At 48.2% G+C, this 25098-nt stretch overlaps 1 protein-coding gene across 4 annotated transcripts in view; it reads left to right on the top strand.

Moving 5' to 3' along the window:
• ABCC2 (ATP binding cassette subfamily C member 2) overlaps nt 1-25098 on the top strand; it is a 62034-nt gene that overhangs the window by 31184 nt on the left and 5752 nt on the right. For all 4 annotated transcript variants that reach the window (XM_028512915.2, XM_036027137.1, XM_036027139.1 and 1 more), the window contains 16 exons: nt 521-667; nt 2265-2349; nt 3046-3112; nt 4589-4715; nt 6516-6692; nt 8170-8337; nt 11390-11570; nt 13949-14072; nt 14346-14481; nt 15177-15396; nt 15549-15703; nt 18369-18524; nt 20016-20215; nt 21904-22030; nt 23789-23890; nt 24316-24459. In XM_028512915.2, coding sequence (XP_028368716.1) covers nt 521-667; nt 2265-2349; nt 3046-3112; nt 4589-4715; nt 6516-6692; nt 8170-8337; nt 11390-11570; nt 13949-14072; nt 14346-14481; nt 15177-15396; nt 15549-15703; nt 18369-18524; nt 20016-20215; nt 21904-22030; nt 23789-23890; nt 24316-24459 — 2316 coding nt within the window. The remainder of the gene's footprint in view (nt 1-520; nt 668-2264; nt 2350-3045; nt 3113-4588; nt 4716-6515; nt 6693-8169; nt 8338-11389; nt 11571-13948; nt 14073-14345; nt 14482-15176; nt 15397-15548; nt 15704-18368; nt 18525-20015; nt 20216-21903; nt 22031-23788; nt 23891-24315; nt 24460-25098) is intronic.

Raw genomic sequence — 25098 nt, forward strand, 5'->3', positions numbered from 1 at the left:
TCTGCAGGCTGGGTGGGCTTCCCGAAGGAGAAGGTCCGTCCTGGACAGACTGCCCAGAACCTGTAGGCCTGGCCCAGAAACCCAGGGAGCTCTGCCCTCCTCTGCTCCCCATGCCACCCTCGCTGCCTCGTGCCCCCAAGCCTAGTTTCCCCCGTGTGTGCAATTCGGCGGGCAGGGAGCCCCGAGCAAGTTACCAGGGTGTTCAGCAGGAATGTGGTATCCAGGGATGGTTTGCAAAGGGGGGCCTCTTGTCTTCTTGGGGAGGCCGTGGGGGTCGATAGTGGAAGAAACGCCAATATGGGAGCCGGGAGACCCGAACTCTGGTCCCAGCAACGCCGTTCAGTGACGTTATGACTCAGGCTGGATGTCTCCTCCACTTCTGGGCTCAGCGTTCTCATCTGTAGCGTGGAGAAGGTTGAGATATTCCTTGTGATTCCATCAACGATTGTGTTCCTGAGACTTAGCACAAAGCTGCTTGAGCCCTTTTAGGACTAAATGGTTCGTGACCTTGCTCTTCCAGGTGTCTGTGACCACATTTTCAGTCTACGTCCTGGTGGATAGCAATAACATTTTGGATGCTCAGAAGGCCTTCACCTCCATCACCCTCTTCAATATCCTGCGCTTTCCCTTGAGCATGTTTCCCATGGTCATCTCCTCCGTGCTCCAGGTAGGCGGGGACTCCCACTGCTAACTGACTGTCTCTGACTAAAGCCTGAGACTCTAGAATGACTGGCCTGTCCCACCTCATGTCTAGCTTCCGCTGGTGAACTTTCAGCTAGAGGGACTTGTTTGGTCTCTGAAGAATGGTTTGATCTTAGTGAGATCACAAGCTCTCTCAGCTCATTTATCTAACTGTAAATCAAGGATTCTCATCTACCTCACAGGGAAGACATGCTTGTGAAAGCATTTGTGATTAACCCTGGTGCCTGGAACATGTCTAAGCCCTTTCCCCAGCCTCATCTTCCCCACATTTTCCCAAGGCTCTCGGGGTATTTAGTCAGCATTAGGGAACTGCGGAGTGCAGGGAGAGAGAAGGGCCTCTCTCTGCCTGAAGCCATGAGGTGGTAACACCAAAGGCAACTCAGGAGCCTTTGAGCTGTCAGAAAGTGAGCTTGGGGTTCGGGAGGCCTTGGGTGGGCCCAAGGGGGCATCTAGGTCCTGCAAACTGAGAGGGACCAGACCTCGGGGGAAGACCACAGGGCAGGTGGCAGAGTGGTGAGGCAGCCAGGGTGACCTGCAGCCATCTCGGAGGTGGCTGGCTGCAGACAGCTCAGGCCACAGGAAGGGTTGGGGTTTGGGAGAAGGCCTCCCTGTCCTGGGGGTGGGGAGAGGTGTTAAGAAAAGCTGACAGGTGAGGCCGATAAAGGAACAACATGTTCTTTTTAAGGGATTCAGTTTATTACATGGACAGTAGGAGCAAGATCAGCAGAAGTGTCAGCTCCCTAAGGCTCCCTGTCCCACAAGATGACACAAAACAAAACGGGCCCGAGGGCGATGCAGCGGGGCAGTGGGCCGCTCTTTTTCCGAGGAGTCGGTGCCGGCAGCAGCCGAGCAGGTTTACAGTCTGTGGCTGTGCCCTCAGGAGAGGGCAAGGCAGAAGGCCCCGGGCTTCATCAGAGCCAGACTGCGTCGGGAAACTAGCTCACGGCCGCCTCCCTGGGGCGACAGGAGAGAAACGTCCTGGAGAAGCCCATGGAAATCCTCCCAAGTTCCCATGTTCCAGGGGGACCACAGGGTGTTCTGCCGACATGTGGACCAGCTGTGATATAAGCTGGACCTACGTGGCCTGTGTCCAAGTGTGCCACGGCCAGTTCCTCTGCAGAATCCAGTAGGGGCTCACTTAGGACGCTGCATGGGTCATCAAGAAAAAGAGCACACGAAGGGCGTAGTTGTCAGACCAGATAGGAGTTAGTGTTTTTTTCTCAGAGAGGGGCAACAGACAGTTTCTGGAACTAGGTACAAAGATCAGGGAGAGAGCAGGCGTTACCTTCCCTCTCCCTCTCCTGGAGTTTCTGAAGGGTTGGCACAGAGCATCTTCCTTTGCCCCTGTGCACCGGGGTGGGCCAGCCCCCAGGGCTGAGGTGAGGCTGAGTCTGTAGTGGGGCTCAGGAGGTTCCAGCAGCAGGTGGCAAATCATAGGCGAGAAGTCTGGCAGATTGATGGTCTCCTTCCACCCCCGAGGCTGAAGACGACATCAAAATCCTCTCCCTTCTTGTGTTTGTCATTGGATTTTTGGTCTTGAGATCCTCTGTGTTCTCCTCCAGGCCACGGTTTCCACGGAGCGGCTGGAGAAGTACTTGGGAGCGGATGACTTGGACACATCTGCCATTCGACACGACTGCGATGTTGGTAAGTGAATTTGGAAGCTGTTTCCCCAACTTGCTCACAGTGCTGGCACCAGAGCTTTGAATTACAGGGGCTTGGCAGCAGCAAATCAATCAAAAGGGAGAGTGAGGGGCCCTATCTTGAACCTGCATTTGCATATAAGCATACTATTTTTACTTAAATTATGTTTTCACTTGGAACAGAGTGCCTGGCCACACTGCTAAACGAAGCTAAGTCAGCTGTTCTGAGGATAAGCAGGGAATCCTGCGAAGGATCTAGAGAGTGGAATCAGGGTAGAGCTGAGCCTATGGAGTTGGGAAAGCAGGCTGGAGCAACGGAAAATGCAGGTTGTGGAGGTTCGAGGGTTGGGGGGCCTCCACAGCCAGGGTCAGCCAGGGTAGGGAGTCACTGGGTGTACACATGCAGGTGAAACCTGACCTGGAGACTAAGCTATGGGGCCTGGGAATGTACCCAGAGGGTCTATAGGACTGAAATCTAGGCTCATCACAGGCCTTGGACTCCTGAGCCAAAAAGGACTTCATACACAGGCAACGTCTGGTCTCCCCCAAGAGATTTCACTAGCGCGGGAGCCAGCACCTGACAGAGGTGATCTCAGGGTTTGCTGGAGGAAGCGGAGAGGGACATGTGAGGGCTGAGAAAGGGCAGACAGGCAGGTGGGGACCTACGTCTGACTAAAAAGAGGAGTTTTCTTGTCAACAGACAAAGTCGTGCAGTTTTCTGAGGCCTCCTTCACCTGGGACCAGGATTCGGAAGCCACAATTCGAGAGTGAGTTGCCTCCTCTCCATCCTGCTGTTCTTTAGGGTTCTCCTTGCCCGACCTGTGATTGAAAAATTCCATGTAGTAGAACACACGGGGAGACGAGCTGTGTGCGCACCTTCAGTTAGACACCAGGGCAGGCTCAGCCGCCAAAGGGGTGAGCTGACAGCGAAGATCTTGAGCCTCTTTTCTCCTAAATGCATCTGCCACCTGCTTTCCTACCGCGGGGCCACACATGTCTGGCTAAGACCCCATAAAGACATTTGTTCTCCAGATTGTGCCTGGTGGCAGTGCACAGTGGGCAGTGGCCCGGGTGTCCAGGTATGGTAGAGGATACACACAAGAACCTAAACTCAGTTTAATTTCATTCATTCATTCATTTAAGAATGTGATTAAGAACATTGGAGCTTCTTCCCCAAAGTGGGCAATGGGAGCTACCTCCATAAGACTCAATTTCAGGTCTGGAGTTTTACATCTAAATAACCCATCCCTACCTTCCACCACCCTGGAGGCCGCCCTAAGCCAACCCTTTCTTGCCATGGCGTTGCACATAACGTAACAGAAATCCAGCTCATCCACTGAGCACAGCACATGCACACCACACCAGATCTTTCTTCTTCACAACTGAGCACACCTTATCACCTCCCTGCTACAGCCAGGCCTTTCCACCCTTTCTGCTGTTTCTGTGGCCCTGAACATGGACTCTGGAGCTTGCCCCAGGATGTGTCAGGCCAGAACCTCCTCCTCTGAACCCGCCCAACCGAAAAGCCTGTCGTTGCAGAGAGAAGACTGGACGTAGCTCCCCCTTTGCTAATATAAGTTCAGCTCAATGGGCAGGTTCAGAAAGACTACGAATGAGTTCCTGGGGTTCCTAATGTCCCAGGAACGCCAACACTAGGGCTCACACACGGAGGTTCCAGGAGTCGAGCCCAATGCGGACCCTCCCCAGACAGACACAGCCAAATAAATCTCCAGGGGAGGAGGCAGGACTCTGTACTTGCAGCAAGTGGTCCATTGAGTGGCTAGTCTCGTTGAAGAGCCAAGCTTGGGAAACATTGATCTAGTCCAAGACCATTAGTTTAGAATGAGAGTCCAGAGGACGAGACATTTCAAGACCACACAGCTCAGCACTGACAAAGTTGGGACTTGAACTCAGGTCTCCAAGCTCTTGTTCAATAGAACCATGTTGGTTCTAAGAGAATTTGTACAGTGAACCCAAGTTTGGCACAAACAGCTTATAGATGCCTTGAATACGTTGGGGTCACTTTGTATTCAAGTTCCAACTTTGTATTAGGGTCACTAGGCTCTGAGAGCTTAAAAATAAATCATTAAAGAAGCACTTTGGAGTCTTGTATATCCAAGCCAAATTTTCCAGTCCTGAGAGATAATCTCCAAACACCAGACTTCCCAGAGAGTCTGGGAAGTGGCTCGAACGCCTCTTGAATAAGTCCCCTCCTCTCCTTCAAACATACTTCTCTCTTTCAGCGTGAACCTGGACATTATGCCGGGCCAGCTGGTGGCTGTGGTGGGCACGGTGGGCTCTGGGAAGTCCTCCTTGATGTCAGCCATGCTGGGGGAAATGGAACACGTTCATGGGCACATCTCCATCAAGGTGAGAGGGAATGCCAAGGAGAAGGCCCTGACACTCGCAAGCGGGCCACTTCGTGCTGCCTCTCCATGTGGCAGAACGCACTGGGGGCTAGAATCTGACCGTCGCTGCCACCGTGTTGCTGTATGGGTGGAAGGTCTTGCAGACATCTGGTAGACCTGTGACCTACAGAGTCTTTGCCCCATCTCGCATGTAGAATCAGACTCAAGGGGGAGATTCTAAGCATCCGCATGTTTAATGAGCTACCCGGGTGATTCCCACATGCACACCAAAGTTTGAAAACCATTGAAAAGAGAGATGTTTTCCTTCAGAGCACAGGCAAATCCTGCTGCAATGATGTATGTGTTTCTGAAAACTTCATGTTCCACAAAATTATGCAATAAAAATAACCAGACCTGGGAGAAGAGTTGGCACAGATTACAAACTTATATCACTTTGTAACCAGGGCACCAAAAAAACCCTAATAACCAATAACAATAAAAACTGTGGTGTCGTAAGAACCCTGCTGGCAATTATACCCAGCATCCCAATTAGTCCTGAGCCTCCCACCCCCTCCTTTGGGTGCACTTGCTTCCAATACAAAACTTTGGTGTAAGGTGGAGACATCTTTCTCAATTATGTTGTTAACAGACAGAAAACGTCTTCACGGCATCTTCATCAGCATTCACAGCTTCCCCGGAGAGCTGCATTTAGGGGAAACTATAGGTACTTTGAGTCATTTAACCAGCCATTAATTACACCAAAAAGAGGCATGTGTATAGATTTTTAGCTATTTTCCTTAAGATCTTTGTTATTGCTAAGCCTTCTTTTAATTATGAGAAAGCTCACCCCCGATTGCTTTTCATGGATGTGCTTGGATCATTTGTAAGAACTTCTGCTTCATACTGACATTATTCCCTGGTTTACCAATCACTAATGAGGTAATTTGCATTAAATCAACACGTAGTGTAGCAGAGCAGCCTCTACGGACTTTTTTTCAATTACAGTTTACATTCACTATTATTTCATGTTAGTTTCAGGTGTAGAGCATAGTGGCTAGACCATCATATACTTTATAAAGTGGTCCCCTGATATTTCCAGTACCTACCTGGTACCATACACAGTTATCACAGTATTATGACTATATCCCCTGTGCTGTACTTTCCATCCCTGGGACTATTCTGTGACCACCAATGTGTACTTCTGAATCCCTTCACCCTCCTCACCATGCCCCCGACACCCCTCCACTCTGACAACCACCATAAACACAGTCTGATCTGTGCATCTGTGCAGAGTCTACAGATTTAACTCTGTCTCTTAACTCCTTTGAGGAAGCTTTTTCTCCCACCCCATAACTGAGTTTTTCCTCAAACACAGGCATCTGTCAGGCTCATCTTCGGACATGATCTGCTTCATGCATCAGCCGGCCCCTGTTTTCAATCTCTTGGTTCCTGCTTCCCCATGTCCTCTGAGCCATTCCCCCATCAGTGCCAGCTTCTGCTGGCCCTAGGAGATGCACTGGGGTCCAACTAGGACCCTGTTCTAGCAGCAGCATGTGCATTCATCCTCCAGTTTTCAGGATCAGGGCTGGAAGGTGAGTGTCAAACAAACGGGGCTTTACATGGCGAGTAGGACTTTGAATTCTTCCTCACTGGTTGGTGTGATAAATACAAGCACGTTTATAAGTATCAGATGTTCAGTCAACCTGACATACATTTCTTCAAATCTAAGTTTCGCTCGATCCTCCCGGCTCCCGCCCCCCTTCTTTCAACCCTGCATTTCTGGAGGTACAGCTGTCGTGTGGTCTGATCCTCTCCCACGCAGGGCTCTATAGCCTACGTCCCCCAGCAGTCCTGGATCCAGAATGGCACCATAAAGGACAACATCCTTTTTGGATCCGAGTTCGATAAAAAGAGATACCAGCAAGTCCTAGAGGCCTGCGCCCTCCTCCAAGACTTGGAAGTGCTGCCCGGAGGAGACCTGGCTGAGATTGGAGAGAAGGTACTTAGAACCTGGAAGGGTGAGAAATAGTGAAGAAAAATGTAAGGATGGTGAAGAAATACATGGGAATACAATAATTGACCAATTTTGGTGGTCATGTTTGGATCAAATACCAAAAAACATGAGTTTGCCCAATATCATATACAAATAACTCAGAAATTTAAAATTTTGTACCTGGAAGCAAATACGGGAGTTATGTCGTCTCAAGGAAACATGATGAGGTGGGGACCCGGGAGGTTACGTAACCAGGACTGGCCCAAGGTTGAGGGCGCGGTGGGGGGACAGCAGCAGGGCCTGAGCCTGGCTGTTCTCTGCTCTGTGTGTTCATGCGAGTCAGAGAAGGGTCCTCATGCTCTGCTGTGAACAGTTAGATGTTGAGTGTGACTTATTTCCTCATGTTATTAAATGCCTTCCTTAAAAATGGATTTTTGATGACTACTGTAGATCATTTCTGTTATGTGAATTTGGCATAATTTGCTTAGAAACCCCTATCACATATTTAGGTTGTTTTCACCCTCCCTCCTGTTAAAAAAAAAACAACAAAATTTAACCAAGTGAATTTGTAGATCTGATTGGTTTTATTGAGTGATCTGTGAATGGGGCAGCATCCCATCGGACAATGCCAAGGACGCCCCAAAGGTTGGACGGAAATAGAAAAGAAGGGTGGGGAAGGGAAGCTATTAGGGAAAAAAAGAAATTATTTTGGAGGGCACCTGGACGTCTGTTTTGTTTGTTTGTTTGTTTCTGTTTTGAGGGAAAGAGACCAGGGAAGGGTTTGTCCTGCCGACTGTCTCTTCCTTCTGGGGCGGGGCGGGGCGGGGTGGGGGGGGGAGGACGGGGAAGGCCCGCCCCCCCGGACAGCCTCACTGGCCTCACCCGGAAAATTTCACACCGGTCGGTGAAGACTGTGTGACTGGGAGAGTTTGAAACGGAAATTAGCTCAGGCATCAAATCTAGGTTTGGTGTCCTGGGCTTTAGCACAAGTGACACCATGTTGGGCCTGTGGTTTTCTCTTTCATTGTCCCCATTGCACAAACTACCTCCAGCAGTCCTTGGGGACAGTGATCTTGAAGTGTTAGAAGGCTCGTGGAGAAGATACAGCTCTAGAGTGATTTTGTTCATTAATTCCACACACGTTTATGGAGGACCTCTGTGCCAGGCACGATTTTAGGTGCTGGAGTTCCATCCATGAGTGACACAGAGAAAAATCTGCCTGGCACGGTACATTCTCACGGGACAGGAAGCAACAAAAACAAATATGTTGCATAGTAGAAAATGGTACGGTGGGCCCACCTTTAGTAATAGGGCCTGAAGTGATTTAGCTGAATCTAAGTTATTTATTTGTATAAAGGAACTTGTAAGATGTTTAAGCCCTTGATACCTTCTTGAGGCAAATTGCTTTCTCACCCTTCCTCAGTCACCTCTGTGAAGGCAGGACTATGGCGAAGTGCTGAGTAAAAACGATTTTCCTCCCCAGGGTATAAACCTCAGTGGGGGTCAGAAGCAGCGGATCAGCCTGGCAAGAGCTACCTACCAGAATTCAGACATCTACATTCTGGATGACCCCCTGTCGGCCGTGGATGCTCACGTGGGAAAACACATTTTTGATAAGGTCTTGGGCCCCAATGGCCTATTGAAAGGCAAGGTAAGAAACCATTTAAAGTGACAGGGACGTGAGGTGTGTGTGGGGGAGAGGGGCAGAGGGGGTCACACACACCTGCTAGGACAGCTGCTGTCCCGAAGCAGAGTCCCTCGTGGGCCTGCCTCCCCGGGCTGCTGTGGAGAGAGCGTCAGGCCGGTCTTCCAGGAGTGGACCCCGTGAGGGCTTCCATCGTGAGGTCATGGCTAAGTTCAGCCTTCCTCTGTGGCTTGGACATTGAGCCTGTTAGGATGATTGATTATAATAAATAATACTTTGAGACCTGTGGTATAATGAGAAATATATGTGGTCTTTGTCTCCAGTTCCTGGCACAGAACTGCTAACCCTTGGAATTTCCTGAGCAATACTAGGGGTGCCTTTTATTATTCATAACGAGCCCTTTACACACCACAGGAGCCTGTGTTATTAAGTGAGTTAGGGTGGAGCCCTCAGATAGGACAAGGCCGTGCACCAGAAGAGCCATGTGGTGGGAGGGTTGGAACTTTAGTCCCCCAAATAGCCTCTGGGGACCGGGGGGGGGGGGGGGGGGGGGGGACTGGAGATTGGGCTACAAAGGAGATTCGGACGCCTCTGGGCTGGTGAACCCTTTAAAGTGCTAGGAGGGCGGTGCACCCGGTGAGAGCATGGAAGTCCCAACACGGACCCCTCACTCCTTGCCCTGTGCATCTCCTCCATTTCACTGCTCTTGAGTAGTGTCCTTTATAATAAGTTGATAAACATAAGTAAAGTGGTTTTCTAACATCTCTGGGCCATTCTAGCATATTATCACCTGAGGGGGGTCTGGGGGACCCCTGATTTATAGCTAGTGGGCCAGAAGTATGGGGGGCTCAAGCCTTGTGAGTAGCATCTGAAGTCAGGGCGTCCTGTAGGGCTGAGCTCTGAAACTGTGGTGTTTGTGCTCATCCCCGGTTGTCAGTGTCAGAACTGAATCGGATTGTCGAACACCCAGCAGAGTCCGAGAACTGGTGTCAGGAAACCCCCAGCAGCAAACCTCCCCAGAGGACCTGACAGCTCACCTTTGCGACGGGACACGGGTCACCCTGCAGGTGTTAGAGCTGTGCTCTAAAAAGACACTTTCCCGGAACCTTTGCGGGATGTAGGAACACTATGCCTGAAAAGGATGACTCATCCTGAACATGGAAATAAAGCTGATATTTTTTGTAACTATTTTTTAACATTTTTTTAAAAGTATTTATTTACTTATTTATTTTTAGACAGAGGGGAAGGGAGGGAGAAAAAGAGGGAGAAACAACAATGTGTGGCTACCTCTCACATGCCCCATACTGGGGGCCTGGCCCTTGCCCTGACTGGGAATCGAACTGGCAACCCTCTGGTACACATGCCAGCTCTCAATCCTGAGCCACACCAGCCAGGGCTTTCTTTTTTCATAACTATTATATCCCAGGCCTGTGCTAATCACTTTGATTGCATAGTCTCACTTGATTCTCACAATGCCACTGTGACATAGCACAGATAAAGTGGCCAGGACAAGTCATTAGAGCTGGCGGTAAATGGAGACCAGCCTTTTCTCACCATGGACAAGTTAGCACATTCGTCCTCATACAGTGGACCAAGTGGGGGAGGGGCCAACAGAGCCCCTGGAGGGTCTGAATATGCTCCTCACCAGCAGCAAGTACAGAGTGGGGGCTGTCACTGGCAACATCTCCCTCAGCACCAAGTAAGCTTCGATCTGTATTTGGCCTGTTCCCGTCAAGATTTCTTGAACGTGGCCGGTCAGGATGGCAGGGTTGACTGGGCTGCTGTTCTACTGAGATCTTTTGCTTCTCTGCTGGATCAGTGAGTCAACAGGAACTCACTCTCCCTCCTGCTCCTGCTCCCGACTTTGGTCCTTAAGGTCTCTTGGCTCCATTTATTAATGAACTGAATACCCACCCTGTTCCTGGTTTGTTTCAAAGACTGGGCACACATAGGTAAACATCTGGTCCCTGAACTCAAGGAACTTACAATCTAATGGGAAGATATACAGAGAAACAAACACAATATAATAATACAAGAATTATTTTTTAAGTTAAATCTTTTTTTAAAGATTTTATTTATTTATTTTTAGAAAGGGAAAGGAGGGAAAAAGAGAGAGAGAGAGAAACATCAATGTGCGGTTGCTGGGGGTCATGGCCTGCAACCCAGGCATGTACCCTGGCTGGGAATTGAACCTGCGACACTTTGGTTCACAGCCCACGCTCAATCCACTGAGCTATGCCAGCCAGGGCTTAGAATTATTTTAATGGCATTCTACACTATAACGGAAACATTGGAGGAAGACCCAAGTTTTGCCTGGGGACTAGAAAGTCTCCCAGAAGAGCTGGCTTTGAGCTGACATTTGAAGAATGAGCATCTCCTGGGTCTTCCTGATAAGAGGGACCTAGTGCCTGCAGGTCTGTGGAGTAGACAGAGGCAGTGGCTTGGGTTGTCTCTTCAGAAGCCCTTCTTAGCCCCGTGGCTTCTATCTGAGCCTCATTACTGACCCACAAGTGCTTGTCTTTCTGAGTGGAGTCCCTGTTTCAGTGGTCAGTACGGTTCATCAATAGACAGGAATACAAAGAAGGTGTATCCCACACCAGGAAAGGCCTGGGCCAAAGACAAAGTTTCTTGCCCTACAATGTCACTAGTATGCTGAAAGAACCTGGGTAGTTCTTATTGGCTCAGATCATTAGCTGGTTAGTGAAAGGGGCAGTTGGTGAGCTAGTTATTTCGTTCGTTATGTCAAGTGACATTCCTAAGCCTGACTCCTGGCTACCCAAGAAGCTGAAGAAGAGTGTGCACAGGGCGCACCTCATTGTCACTATAAAAAATAACTTTGAGTACATCCGCAATGACAATAATCTCATCTTACTCGTGGGTCAGGTTTCAGGATGAGGTGCTAGGAAGGAAAGAGGAAGTGAAAGAGGCCAGGCGTCAGGGCCACATTTTGAAGCAAAACCCCACAGTGAGTTGAGGCATCGGCTCTTCCTTCTTCAGAGTAGAACGAGGAAGGTGGTGGGCACAGGGTTCCCAGCACAACTTACTGTTATCTTTACAGACTCGACTCTTGGTTACACACAGCATTCACTTTCTCCCCCAAGTGGATGAGATTGTGGTTCTGGAGAATGGCACCATCTCGGAGAAGGGGTCCTACAGAGCTCTGCTAGCCAAGAAGGGATTGTTTGCTAAAAATCTGAAGACATTTAATAAAGAGACGGGGCCTGAAGGAGACGCCACAGGTACGTAAGGATGATTGGAACGGGATAGAATGTGGATGGGGCAAGGCATGCGGGCGTGGTAAACCGGTATTTACCTCCTGGGCTGCTCAGTGTCCAGTGAACTAGACTTGAGTTGTGAATTACCCAGAGATCCGAAATCTGCTCCTCCTGTGTTTTGTGTCTCTGTAAAGAAACCCGGACATCGAAACTCTATGCCTGAGTGAAGCTGGAGGTTCATCCTGCTTGTCTGGCCTTTGCCACGTAATCACAGGGCACTCTTTAGAAGGGTCCGACTGGAGGTTTGGTGTGATTAGCCCTCCCCTCCAGCCTTGGGTCCCGATCTCTGGAGCTGAGAAGCAGCCAACCCCTGAATTGCCTTCAGAGACAGTTTCCCCTTTTCTTGAAGGATAACACATGTTCGTGACTGGGTGGCTCTACTGACCTATTTTCTTCCCGCAGAATCCCAGAATTCCGGGAGTGCCCCTTCAGTTTTTCTCGCCTCTGTCCCCCACAGTCCCAGCTGGCAGCGCTTTGTTAAGATGGTTGATTGGATCAAGTCACATGCCTCAAGTCTTTAGCAAATCTGCTGTTGAGCTTTTCTAGTAAACTTTTTATTCAGTTATTATAATTTTCAACTCTAGAATTTGTATTTTCTTCTCTTTAAATAATTTCTGTTTCTTTATTGATGGTCTCTGCTTGGTGAGAACTTATTCTCAGACTTCCCAGGAGCTCTTTAGACATGATTTTCTTTTGTTCTTTGAACACATTTATAATAGCTGATTTAGAGTCTTTGTTTGATAAGTTCAATGTCCATGCTCCCTCAGGTACAGTTTCTGCAGAGTGCTTTTCCCCCGCATATGGTCCCATAATTTCCTGCTTCTTTGTACGTCTCATAATTTTTTTGTTGAAAACTGATCATTTGAAATAACGTAACACTCCGGAAGTAAGATTTCTCCCTCTTCTGCCAGGGTTTGTTTTGTTGTTCCACCTGTTTAGTTTCTTGAACTCTTCTGTTAAATCTGTATTCTTTGTCACCGGTGGCAACTGAGGTCTATGCTTGGTTGACTGAGGGGTCAGGTAATAACTGAACATTATTTCCTGGAGTGCCGGGAACCAGTAAGTCATTCTGCCTTTTCTAAGAGGCTGGGAGAAGAGGTGAGGGCATGTCTTTAACACTCCACCGGGCAATTTACAATTCTGCCTCAGCTGGGGGGTTTTATTTTTGCTTTTGTTTTTTTTTTTTCTGCTTCTACAGAGCCTGATGGTTAGCCAGAGGTGAGAAAATAGGGTCTTGTCAAGTTTTCTTGGGTATGTGAGTAGCCCTACACATCTATGTGGCATTTTAGATGATCAAGAATATGTATTAAGGCTCATTATGAATATCTCATTCCCAGCTTTTCCTTTGAAGTTTTTGGTCAGCTTGTTATATACCCCACTGCCATGACAACCTCAGGCAGCAGTGATGTTGAACAATTGCTGCTAACTGTCTGAGCTAGCTAGCTCTGAGTCAGGTCCAATATAAAGAAAACAGAGACCAGCCCTGTGAATGAGGTTTTCCTGGGAATGGCCAGACAAGTCAGATGAGGAAAATTCTCCAGGGGCGAGGCATGGAGAGTGGGGGATCCAAACCAGTTTGTTGCCTCCAGCAGCTGCTAGGCTGCTGGTTTTTATCATTAATATGATTGTGAGGCTGTTGGTTCTCCAGGCTGCAGCAGGTCTGAGGAGAGGGGGGTGGGAGTAGAGTAAACTAAATGATCATAAAGCTTACTATTATTACTACTATTTAGTCATTTTTGTTAAATTAATGTTCCTTGGATTGTTGAAAGCTTTTGACAGACTTCAGGGTTATGAAAAAGTTGTTTTTTACAATTTTCTGCTATTCTCATCGACTCTATGGAGGTACCAATTTCTGGATGTCCTTACTTTACCATTCTGATGCCAATGTTATGTTTGCATTTTATTTTATTTTCAGAGCATGTTTTTAAATACTTTAAATTTATAAAAAAAAAGTTTGTCAAATTATTGGAATTTCAAGAAGGGGATTTTAAATTTACGCTTACCTCTTTAGTCAGTTCTAAGGTATGACTCTTGTGTTTGTCTACCATAACCCTTAAAATTCTTCCCTGCTCCAAAGCAACTTAGAAGATTCTGGGAATATTTTTCTCCTTTGACCATTTTATCTTCCAGTGGAATATTAACTCATTTCTCCTTTATCCTGGTATTTCTCAATGAGAAAATGTACCAATACATAGTACTTCCGGAGTAAAAGATCCCAGCCTGTGTGGACATCCGGGATCTCTAGCGAGCCCGGCAATGCCAGAAAAGACATCTCACTCCTTGTCCTCGGGGCCGTGAGAGCTCTGTGCAGCTGTCTCTCTAACCTTTGATGTGTCTCCTAGTCAATGAGGACAGTGAAGAAGAAGATGACTATGGGCTGGTGTCCAGTGTGGAGGAAATCCCTGAGGATGTGGCCTCCTTGACCATGAATAGAGAAAACAGCCTTCGTCGGACACTTAGCCACAGGTTGGTCATCTCTTCAGCTGGCAGCCCCCATTCCTCCCATATTTCCTCTTGGTCATTCTCTTTTTCTATGTGCATAGCGGACCCCATGAACACTCCCTACTCTTCCTTTGTTTCCTTGTATGGGGACAAGGGTTGGGGTAGTTTGTTTCCCCAAGGCTACCTGCTTTGAAATGAACTTGGATGCGGTCAGAGAGACTGTGCCATCTGCTTGTGAAAAGCCCCTCGGGATGCATCTGCATGCTCAGGAAAGCCTCCCCCTTTTCAATTTCTCAGATCTAGGTCAAATAGCAGGCCTCTGAAGCCCCTGAAAAACTCCTTGAAAACTCGGAATGTGAATGCCCAGAAGGAGGGGGAAGAACTGGTGAAAGGACAAAAATTAACTAAGAAGGAATTCGTACAAACCGGAAAGGTGAACACAGCAGTACAATGTGCCATTAGAGGTGATACAAGGCTCGGAATCCCAACATTTTAAAGTTTCGTGACTTGAAAACACATTTCTGGCAGTGCTGTGTCTTATGCTTGCCTTGTAAATCTTTAAATTCATTATTGAAATGTTGGTAGAGACTCTGGGCTTTCTATCAAATCATATTTCCACAAAGAATGATGTTTCCTGCAAATGTCTGCATAGCACACTTCCTGGGTGTTGGATTCTGTGCTGATCCGTGGGGCAAACACCAAAGCTGCTTTGAGAGGCAGTTCTGGAAGCCAGACGTCACTAGTCCGTCTCAGAGTACACAATTCAGATGAACAAGACTTAACTTAAAACCAAGGTCTTAAATTTAAGGTCTTCAATCCAAATCGATGAAATAGATTCCAGGGTATACAGTATAACCCCATTTGTCACACTCCATTTGTCTATCTTCTCCCTTTTAATTGCTTCTAGAAGGTCATTAATAATCTGATGGTCGTTTACCTTGCATTGTATTTAAGCATTGATTATTATCCTGGCCCAATGCAGAAATGATAACCACAGACTACCAAAGTCTTCTACTTGTGATCCATTTTTTTTCGGGGACCACTCTCCTCCTTGTGATTGGAATTTTAGGTAATTCTCCACCAAAAGCCATTATGAATTCTACTAACATTGAGATGTGGACTTTGCAGGTCAAGTTCTCCATCTACCTGAAATACCTGGGAGCAGTAGGATGGTATTCAATCTTCTTCATCACCCTTGCTTATGTAATTAATTTTGTGGCTCTGATTGGATCCAATCTCTGGCTCAGTGCTTGGACCAATGACTCTAAAACCTACAATGCCACCAACTATCCAGCTTCTCAGAGGGACATGAGAGTTGGCGTCTATGGAGCTCTGGGATTAGCACAAGGTACGTCTGATGGCTACAACAACCTTTTCTTACATAATCTGTCTGGTCACTGTGCTTTGCCTGGACTCAAACAAAGAATTGCCATTGTGTCTTTGGCATAAGACTTCGGGGATCCCCGTGCATGGTGCTGACTGCCCTGTTTCCATTTCTAGGGATATTTGTGGTCACAGCAAATCTCTGGAGCGTCCATGGCTTCGCCCACGCATCAAACCTCCTTCACAAGCAACTGCTGAACAGTATCATTCGAGCACCCATGAGTTTCTTTGATACGACACCCATAGGCCGGATTGTGAACAGGTTTGCTGGTGTAAGTATCTTGAGGGCTTTGAGATTATGTGTTTTTATGCTGAGGATCTTTCTATTTCTGACAGGGAAAGAATGCTCACATCCCCCTGGGCAACACTGTGTAGTTCTTTTGTCCTACAGCATACAAATGATTTCTTGAGTACTTTGGGTGAGGTTGCAAGGATCTTGGGGATATAAAACTGAACAGTTCTGACCCTTTAAGTAGCTCACCATCTAGTGAGTAAGATGGCCATGGAAATAAAAGATTGTAATATAATATGGTAAAACCAAAATAACAATAATGTGTACAATGGTGTTCTGGGAGTACAAAAGAGTGACAGAGAAAAGAGGGACTAGCTCAGCCTGGGTGATTTAGGGTGGGAAATGTGAGAAAGGGTGAGACTTAACTTCTAGAAGTTAACTAGGGAGATGGTGGGGGTGGGGTGGGCAGGTGGCAATAGAAGCAGGGCGAGGAGAATTGGTGTGCAGAGGGAAAACACAAGTAACAGCATTATCACTGGCTGTGACAATGAATCAAAGGAATAGCAGGGTAACCCTCTGCTTGGTCTCCACCTCCATTCCTGAAACCTCTGCCTTTTATGCTTTAAGAATAAGTAAATTAGATCTGGATCGTGGAATATAGGCACCTCTGGCTTTAAGGAGGTTCTAAAACATTGTCTCTATCTACTGTAGATCATTCATTCATTTATTCATTTGATGACATTTGCTGAGCACCTTCTACGAGCCAAGGACTGCCCTAGTCATTGGAATGCCCAATAAATGTTAAGATTATATAGATGGCGCTCTTCCATGGGCTGGACCAGACTTATTGATTCTTTTTTTTTTTTCATATCCTCACCCAAAGATACACTTATTGATTTTAGAAAGAGTGGAAGGGAGGGAGGGAAGAGGGAGAAAAACATCAGTGTGAGAGGGAAACATTGATAGGTTGTCTCTCATAGGTGCTCCAACCTGAGACCAAACCTGTAACCTAGGTATGTTCCCTGACTGGGAATCGAACTTGCAGCCTTTCAGTGTATGGGACAACATTCCAACCAACTGAGCTACCTGGCTAGGGCCAACCTCATTGAATCTTAATGCATATGAGATGGAACTTTTAGGAACAGAGGCAAAAACTAGGCAATTCTGAATAGTATTCAATGATCACCAGCACAGTTTTCAGTCCTTTGCAGAAGAGTGAGTACATATTTTAAAACGTCTGAACGGCTCTGGACCCTTTTTTGTGTGATCTTGGAGCAGACACAGAAAGGCTAGCTCATAGCCCACTGCCAGGTTTGGGGACACACTGACTGCTTCATGAGTGGGCATTTACCACCTTCCTCTGGGACAAAAATGGTGGTCCTGATGTCATTGGAGACAACTTTAATGGGCTCTCTGCTCTTTAACAGAACCTTAAATGGCACACCATTTTCAACAGGGAGATTTCACACAGGTGCAAAAATTGCAACCTGTTCCTGACATTGTAATACATAATTAATCTTCTGAAAAAGAGAACACAGAGATCTTACTGTGAGTTACTTAGGCAACAGTTGTATTTGGCTGCTTTTGCAGGAAAAAAGAAGCTGTCATTAATTATATAGTGAATTTTACGGGGCAAGTGGCTCAGGCCCATAAAGGACAGTTTGATCTAGGGTCCTCTAGAACTAAAGGCTGGGCCCTTAAGAGGAGATGGATGAGGAGGTGGAGGAAAGAAGGAGAATCTGTGCCAGGTTAGAGTCAAAAGCAGTGTGCAGAGAACTGAGAGCTGGTGAGATTTCTTTTTCCTGCCAACCCTGGACATATTATTATTCACATCCTGATGTATACTCAGGAGTCATCCACTCTTCAGGACTCTGTTAGGAAACTGCTCTCCCTTGCCCAGTTTGGGACACCTCAGAGATAATATGGACTCAGTTTGATACTTATATATTACTAATCTTTGAATCAACAGATTCTAAGAAATATAGGCAAGGGAAATCCAAAAATATAATCTATGCTTTCTGTGTATACTCAACCATCCATCCATCTATCCTTCCATCCACTCATTTGTTCATTTAGTCAACATGATGGTGATACCACAAAGGTGATATGGTAGTGAGACCCCTTCATTATCTCTGGTTAGAGCACCAGCCAGGATAGGACCCACCTCCCTATCCCCTTGCAGTTCTATGCTTGACAGAGGAAATAACTTTCCAGGTTCCTCAGTCAAGGTCAGGGGTGGTGGGTGGCAGGGCTGCTTGCCTGGAGCCACCAAACACATGTTTATTGAATGCCTGGGATACGCCAGGCTCTGTTCAAGGTACTCATTGGGACTGGGGCCTGTGTAAAGTTAGAACAATTGAATTGACTTGGCTGGAGGAGGGTTTACCTTGTAAGGCTTTATTAGCTTAGGGTGGTTATGAATGGTTTAATAAATTTCACAAATGGGAATTTCACCGAAAAGCATAAATCTGTTGAAGGGTGACTGCCATATCTGTTCGGAGTGATTTAGAAAAATAAAGACATTACAGAAATGACATTGCTTTTCAGGGTGAGCAGAACAGTCTATTGCAAATGAATATCGTGAAGTGATTAAATGAAGGAGTGACAGAGAACTCAGAATTGAACACATTCCCCGCTGGAATCAGGAAACTCTAGAATGCCGTAGGAAGTCATCAATATACCATCTTTCCTAACTGTGTTCCTAGGATATTTCCATGGTGGACGACACCCTCCCCACGTCCTTGCGCAGCTGGATTTTGTGCTTCCTGGGGATCATCAGCACCCTTGTCATGATCTGCATGGCCACTCCAGTCTTTGTCATCATCATCATTCCCCTTGGTGTCATTTACGTGTCTGTCCAGGTAGGCTCAGAAATGGCTACGTCTCCTTTCCTCTCTGTTTATAAGGCCCAGCTTCCTTCCTGGGAATCTTCTCCATTGTTTATTGCTCATCACTCGCTCCTCTTCAGCATCTTTGTTATTCACTCATATCAGAAGCTGAGGAGCCCACAGGCCACTATCTGGAGCTGAAGTGGCAGCACCAATTGGTGCGTGGCCCACAGCAAATCTCACCTTAACTGCTGTCCCCCAAGAAGCTTAAGTGGGGTAATCTCATGTTCACATCCAAGACTGCCATGAGGGGGTCCCTGGACCAAGTTGTGAAGCTCTATAAGACCCCCCACAAGGGTTAGGTCATTGGTTGCTATGGCTTCTTCCTTGGCTGATCCACTTGCAGTTCCGCTTGGAGTTCTCTCCACAGGAACTCCATCTCTTTTCCCTTCAGGGCAGGTCCAGTTTCACTGGGTCCTTTGGATGGCTCAGGCTCAGTTCCAGTGTGCTCTTGAGGGAACAGGTAACTTGAGAACCAAGCTCCACAGAAAAACTGGAGCAAGTGGAAGGGACTCCATGCCCATAATAAAAACTGATGCAGGGAGAGAGCGGTGGAGAGAACTCATGTCCTGCCAGTTACCTTCAGGATAAACAGGAAAACTATTCTGACCTTGCAAGTCAAGGGCGGGCAGTGAGGGGCCTCCCCTCAGTGTCTGTACTGAGTTCCTCCTCGGGTACATGGTCATCTTGGTAACAGCCTTCTGACTGTTCACAACAAACCAATAAATAAGATGCAGGATATTAGAGAAAACCTTCAGGCATCATGCTTTGAGTTCTGGCTCTCAGATGCTGAGCTCTTTCCTAGTTTCAACGAACCCTCATGGAATCCAGCTGCACCACTAACCCTCTCCACCAGACCTCACCCTTCAGCCCTCGGGGCTCAGAGAGTCGGCCTCCACTCTCTGTCACGCCCAGTTCTGGCTCTCAGACCCTCAGTGGTCCACACACCTCCAGACCACCTCTCACCACAGCTCCGAGGCACGGTTTGGGCCACCACCTGTCTCCACTCAACAGTTATCCATGCCTCCCTCCCGAATGCCCTTCTCTGGCCTCTTCCTGACCACCCCCACTTTTCGCAGCCCTTGGGTCCCATCTGCATTTACACAGTCATTTTGGAGACCATTTTTTTCTGTTACAAAAAACCCTGTCATTTGGACAATATGTGCAGATCCTTGGGGAGAGCATGGACTAGGCTGACAGAACTGCTCACGTGGATTGGAAGTTCAGACCACAAAGGCTGTGGGAGAGCCTCCTCCCTGCCCTCTTCTTCTGTTCCCCACCAACCTCAGCTCTTCCCGCCACCCTCTTCCTCTGAGCCCCTCTCGTCACTCTTCCGGCCGGGGGCGAGACTGGAGGCTTCCGTCCTGTTCATTGTGGGCCGTGACCAGTGAGGTGAAAAAGGAAGAGGTGCAGCCAACGTGACACGATTGTGTGACTAACTGACTCCCTACTTTTGGCGTCTAGATGTTCTATGTGGCCACTTCCCGCCAGCTGAGACGCCTGGACTCCGTCACCAGGTCCCCACTCTACTCTTTCTTCAGCGAGACTGTGTCGGGCTTGCCTGTCATCCGCGCGTTTCAGCACCAGCAGCGATTCCTGAAACACAATGAGGTGTTGATTGACACCAATCAGAAATGTGTCTTTTCCTGGATCATCTCCAACAGGTGAGGCTTCCCTGGGCGTTCACCCAAACGTGTGCTTTGTGGTGCTGCGCGCGTGACATTAGCTATGGGACAATGGACATGGCCAGTGGTAAGAAAGTCACTCTAGCCAAATGCACCCGCAATGGAAGGAGAGAGGAGATAGCAGGAGCTGCGATGTCAGAGACCCAGGCCCAGTGCCCGCTCTGCCATTCCCCACTCGAGGGGAGCTGCCTCCGCCTCGCTAAGAAAACCTCGCTCTGTTCCGACAACGGACAGGGCCCAGGCTTACGGCGCAAGTCAGATAACGTCTGTGAGCACAGTGCGACCCCGGTCCTGCACAGGTGTTGGGGGACCTGGGTATCCTCTGTCTGCTTCCCCAGGAGTGTGCGTGAGATTCTGCACAGGCAGGACAACCCTCCGTGGGTGGCGAGAGAAGCAGAGGCTGCAGGGAGGGGATGTGGGAGTTGTTAGGGAAAGCCAGTGATGACATTGGAAAGCTCACATCCTGGGGGGCGGGGGGAGTCGCTGAGGGGGGTGAGCATTCTTCACTTCTCCAGCATCACTAGACCCTGGCAAGAAGCGGTGGGTGCTTGAAGGAGAAAGGCCTTGTAGAGGAAGGGAAACTCTGGAGCGCCTTCCACACGGTCTGGAGGCGCTAAGGGCAGGCCAGCGGTCTCAGTGTTATCTGGAACGTGGAGAGGCCAGGAATGTGACGGTGAAGATGTTTGACTTCTTAGGTACTTTTCATGAGGGAAACAGGTATATAAATCAGCCCTATTGGATGCCCATTGTAAACATGTATCATATTTATTTGTACAATGCTTGAATTATTGGTACAAATTTATTTAAACACACCTTACTTGGGGAAGTCAATGTTTGTAAACTATGTCTGTCTATATCCTACTTGCTTCTCTACAGTTGACCTCCCTGTGGTCACGTCACACTGAACTTCTCCTCACCCCCAGACTCCTCTCTGCCTCTTCAAAACCGTGAGCTCAGACAGGACACACTGCACTCTGCCCTGACGCTCCCACGCAGGTTCTCCTGGGGCATCCGGCCTGCGGCCCATGGGCCGAGAGTGACTCAGGATGGCCATGCACATGGCCCAACACAACATCGGAAATTTACTTAAAACATTATGACACTTTTTTGTTATTACATGTTGCAATGTATTTAATGCATGGCCCATGACAAGTCCTCTTCTTCCAGGATGGCCCAGAGACACTGGAAGCTTGGACGCCACTGAGAGTGTGGCACGATTTCCCTGTCTAATCAGAAGGAATCACCTGGAACATTTGTTTAAATGCAGGTTCCTGAACCTCACCCTAGGCCCCCTGAGTCATAATCTCCATAATCTCCTGGAGAAGAGTCCAAACTTTTTTTTTTTTTGCATGATTTTGTATATTTTTAACAATTGCCCCTAACTGGATGATCCTTATGATTCGGCAACTTTGGGAGACACTGAACCAGCGGGACTCCCTTAGTCCAGCCAACTCCGCTGGTGTCCTTAAGGTGCAGGGTTTTTCTAAAATCCAACGTGGAAGACTAGGAGCACATGGTAGGGTCAGACTGAAGCTCCTGCTGGGAACACATTCTCCCAGCTCAAGCCCCTGGAATGTTCTACGAACACGTCTTCTCTCCGCTGCCGGGTCAGGTGAGGAGGCGGGTACCTCCCCGTGACGCCTCACTCTGGTTCTGTCGTCCTACAGGTGGCTTGCCGTGCGTCTGGAGCTGGTTGGGAACTTGATTATCTTCTTTTCGTCCTTGATGATGGTGATTTATAGAGACACGCTGAGTGGGGACATCGTGGGCTTTGTGCTGTCCAATGCGCTCAATGTGAGTCTGAAGGGTGGGGGTGCGGTTAAATTACTGTGCTCATTCTTGAACTGTGCCCAGAGTGTGCCCTGAGCCCATGCTCTTGAGTCTTTTCAAGATCCAGAGGCACTGGGGAGACTGAGGTTCAAACCCTGGCTCCATCTCTTACAGTTGTGTAACCCATGGACACGTTCCATCTTCTTTCTAAATAGGTACCAGTGTCACCTGGACACAAATGTTGTTGCTCTTGGGAGTTAAGAAAGGAATTTTTTAAAAGATTTTATTTATTTATTTTCAGGGAAGTGGGAGGGAAGGGAGAAATATTGATCAATGTCTTCTCGCATACCCCCAGTGGGGACCCGGCCCACAACTCAGCCACGTGCCCTGACCAGGCACTGAACCAGCAACCTTTAGGTTTGCAGGACAACGCCCAACCCACTGAGCCACACCAGTCAGGGCAAGAAAGCAATTTCAGATGAGTCGGTCTAATAATTCCGTGTCCCATTGCCTTTTTGCTTGATTCTAGTCAAAGGAGGGAAAATATTAGTTTCTTTTCCATAATACAGCAGTAACCAGAAAGTCTTTTAAACAAATAACTTCTATGTTTGTTTTTCTTAGATTACAGAATAATGGGAGATAATTCTGATAAAGAACACAGAGTTCAATAAGACTATACTGCATCCTTAGAGTGACGAGGGGCTAAAGGTTAGACATTATTTCCCAGCACTGAAGACAGTGGCTGGCACTATAGTAAATGTTCAATAAATGATACCCATTTAATGGGTCCTTCAGTCATCTTTCCCAGTGTCTTTCTGCACTAATACTGGGGTTTGCATAGCTGCCAGCACCCTCTAGCTGGTGCTGTCTTCAGTGGACATTAATGAGGCCCAAGGTGATCGTGGCAACACCCAGAAGGATGCTGTTGTTCACCAGAGTGCCATACCGTTCCCTGTGTCACTGGTTCTTTGTCCACCCTTTTCCAGGCTTATTAACGTAGGAGAGAGGGGACAAAGAATTAGAGAACTATTAGAGTGAACCAAAACAAAAACATTCAATATCAACAATTTCATGTGGTTTCCACCTACACAAAATGCTTAACTCTTCGTCCCCTCTATCCTGTGCTCTCCCTCTTTCTAACCATTCGCGTGACAAAAACTGGTCTGAGTCTCTGCCTGGAAGAAGCTTCCCGAGGCTCCAGATCATGACCACCCCCTGCTGGTGGTGAGAGGCATCTCTGTGACGGCAGCAAGGCACTGGGAGTTTACTGGGTAAAGGAGGACAAGGATCCACCCTGAGGGCTGGGTTCTCAAAAGAGCTGTTGCTAATTGAGAGCAGAGAGAAGAGGCAGCCTTTTGGAAGGGGTTTTCCCGCCTGGTGCCTTTCCTTATGTTTTCCCCATTTGTAGAAGGCCACCCACCACCCCTTCCACAAAGAACTCGAGGCTCACAGGCAGGAGAGCCACGTTCTGGTTCCCCTCCACCACCTGCCAGCCTCTGCAGCCCCAGCTCTAGCCCCAAGACACTCCAGGTCCATATCGTCGTTCATGGGAGTACCACGCAGTCCAACATTTGGTTGTCCTCCAGCTATTCGATGCCCTCGCCTCACGCACTTCCCCCTTCAAGGGGGCGAACATTACGCTTATGCTTTCCTTGCTCCCCGGTAGAGGAGAGCTTGGCATGATGCTGAGTCCCGGGCAGGCACCGGATTGATTTTGTGGTTTGATGAGTTGCATTGGTTCCTGAGCCCAAAACGATCTTTAGTCTTCTGGTTTTTCTGTAGATCACACAAACGCTGAACTGGCTGGTGAGGATGACGTCAGAAACTGAGACCAACATTGTGGCCGTTGAGCGGATAACTGAGTACATAAACCTGGAAAGTGAGGTAAGACGTACCAGAGAGACTCAGGGACCAGGCAAAGACAAGGATGGGACTCCTCTGACAGGACATTCTCACCTTGCCCAGGGGTCACACGTGGGGGCTTATAAAGGTCTCCTAAGAGTTCCCCTTGCTGTAACTCAAATGACCCGATTTCTTCAGACTTAGAATAGGAAATGGTTTGGGGAAAGTCACATCTTCGAGTGTACTAAGTTAAATTGTGGCTCCGTCTGGAGGCCTTGTGAGATGGGGTTTTTTCGACTGAATAAGGCAGGAAGCTCTGGAAGTTCTAGTCTAGTTCGGCCTGTTAAACGTAGATGCCCACAGGCGTCTGACACACTGCTACCCCTCTACTGGTCTGCGACTCGAGTCCCACAGAGACTGTTCAGCGAGTTGACTCCATGTAAAAACATTTCCCGTCTCCTTGCCAGGCACCCTGGGTGACCGATAAGAGGCCTCCGGCAGGCTGGCCCAGCAAAGGGGAGATTCAGTTTAACAACTACCAAGTGCGGTACCGGCCTGAACTGGATCTGGTACTGAAAGGGATCACTTGTGACATCAAGAGCCAGGAGAAGGTAGGTGGGGCTGAAGAAAGGCCGGGATGTGGGTCCTTGTGATGGGAGGGCAGCTGGACACAGAGGTGGTGAGCAACTAAGCCCCAGGCTTTCATCTCTCCTGTGGAGTGACAGGATCCGGGCACTTCCCCGGCTGGGAAATGTAATAACACAGCACCACCACCAGAGGGCAGGATAGCCACATGGGGTCCATCGGACTTATTGGGGCCATGAGGCCTTTCTGCTCAGCCTTGCCCTGCCTCCTTGCCCTCATTTCCCTGTAGCTGACCGGGGCTCATTTCCCGAGAGGGCCAGAGAATGTAAAGAGGAAGTCAGGAAGCACCTCGTTTGGGGAAAGAACCAGTGAGAACAGTAGTGTGGAGCTTCTCCCTGCAGAGAGAATGGCCTAGTTTTCCTTCAAGTTTTGCAAAGTCCTGCACCCTCGTTTGGTGTCCTTGCTCTCTGAGGACTTGGGGTCTGATGCAGGACCAGAAACTGTGTCTGAGGAAGGATGCTGAGGTCCAGGTCAGGGTCTGGTTCTCAGCTGATGGTGTTACAGAAAAGACAACTCAAAAGGCTTCAGGGTTTGCAAAGTGGAGTTTTATTCACACATGCGGACCCAGAGGAGACAGATTCCAAATTCTGGGCTCCCAGTTCAGG

Source organism: Phyllostomus discolor, chromosome 5, assembly GCF_004126475.2.
Source record: "Phyllostomus discolor isolate MPI-MPIP mPhyDis1 chromosome 5, mPhyDis1.pri.v3, whole genome shotgun sequence".
Lineage (NCBI taxonomy): Eukaryota > Metazoa > Chordata > Mammalia > Chiroptera > Phyllostomidae > Phyllostomus > Phyllostomus discolor.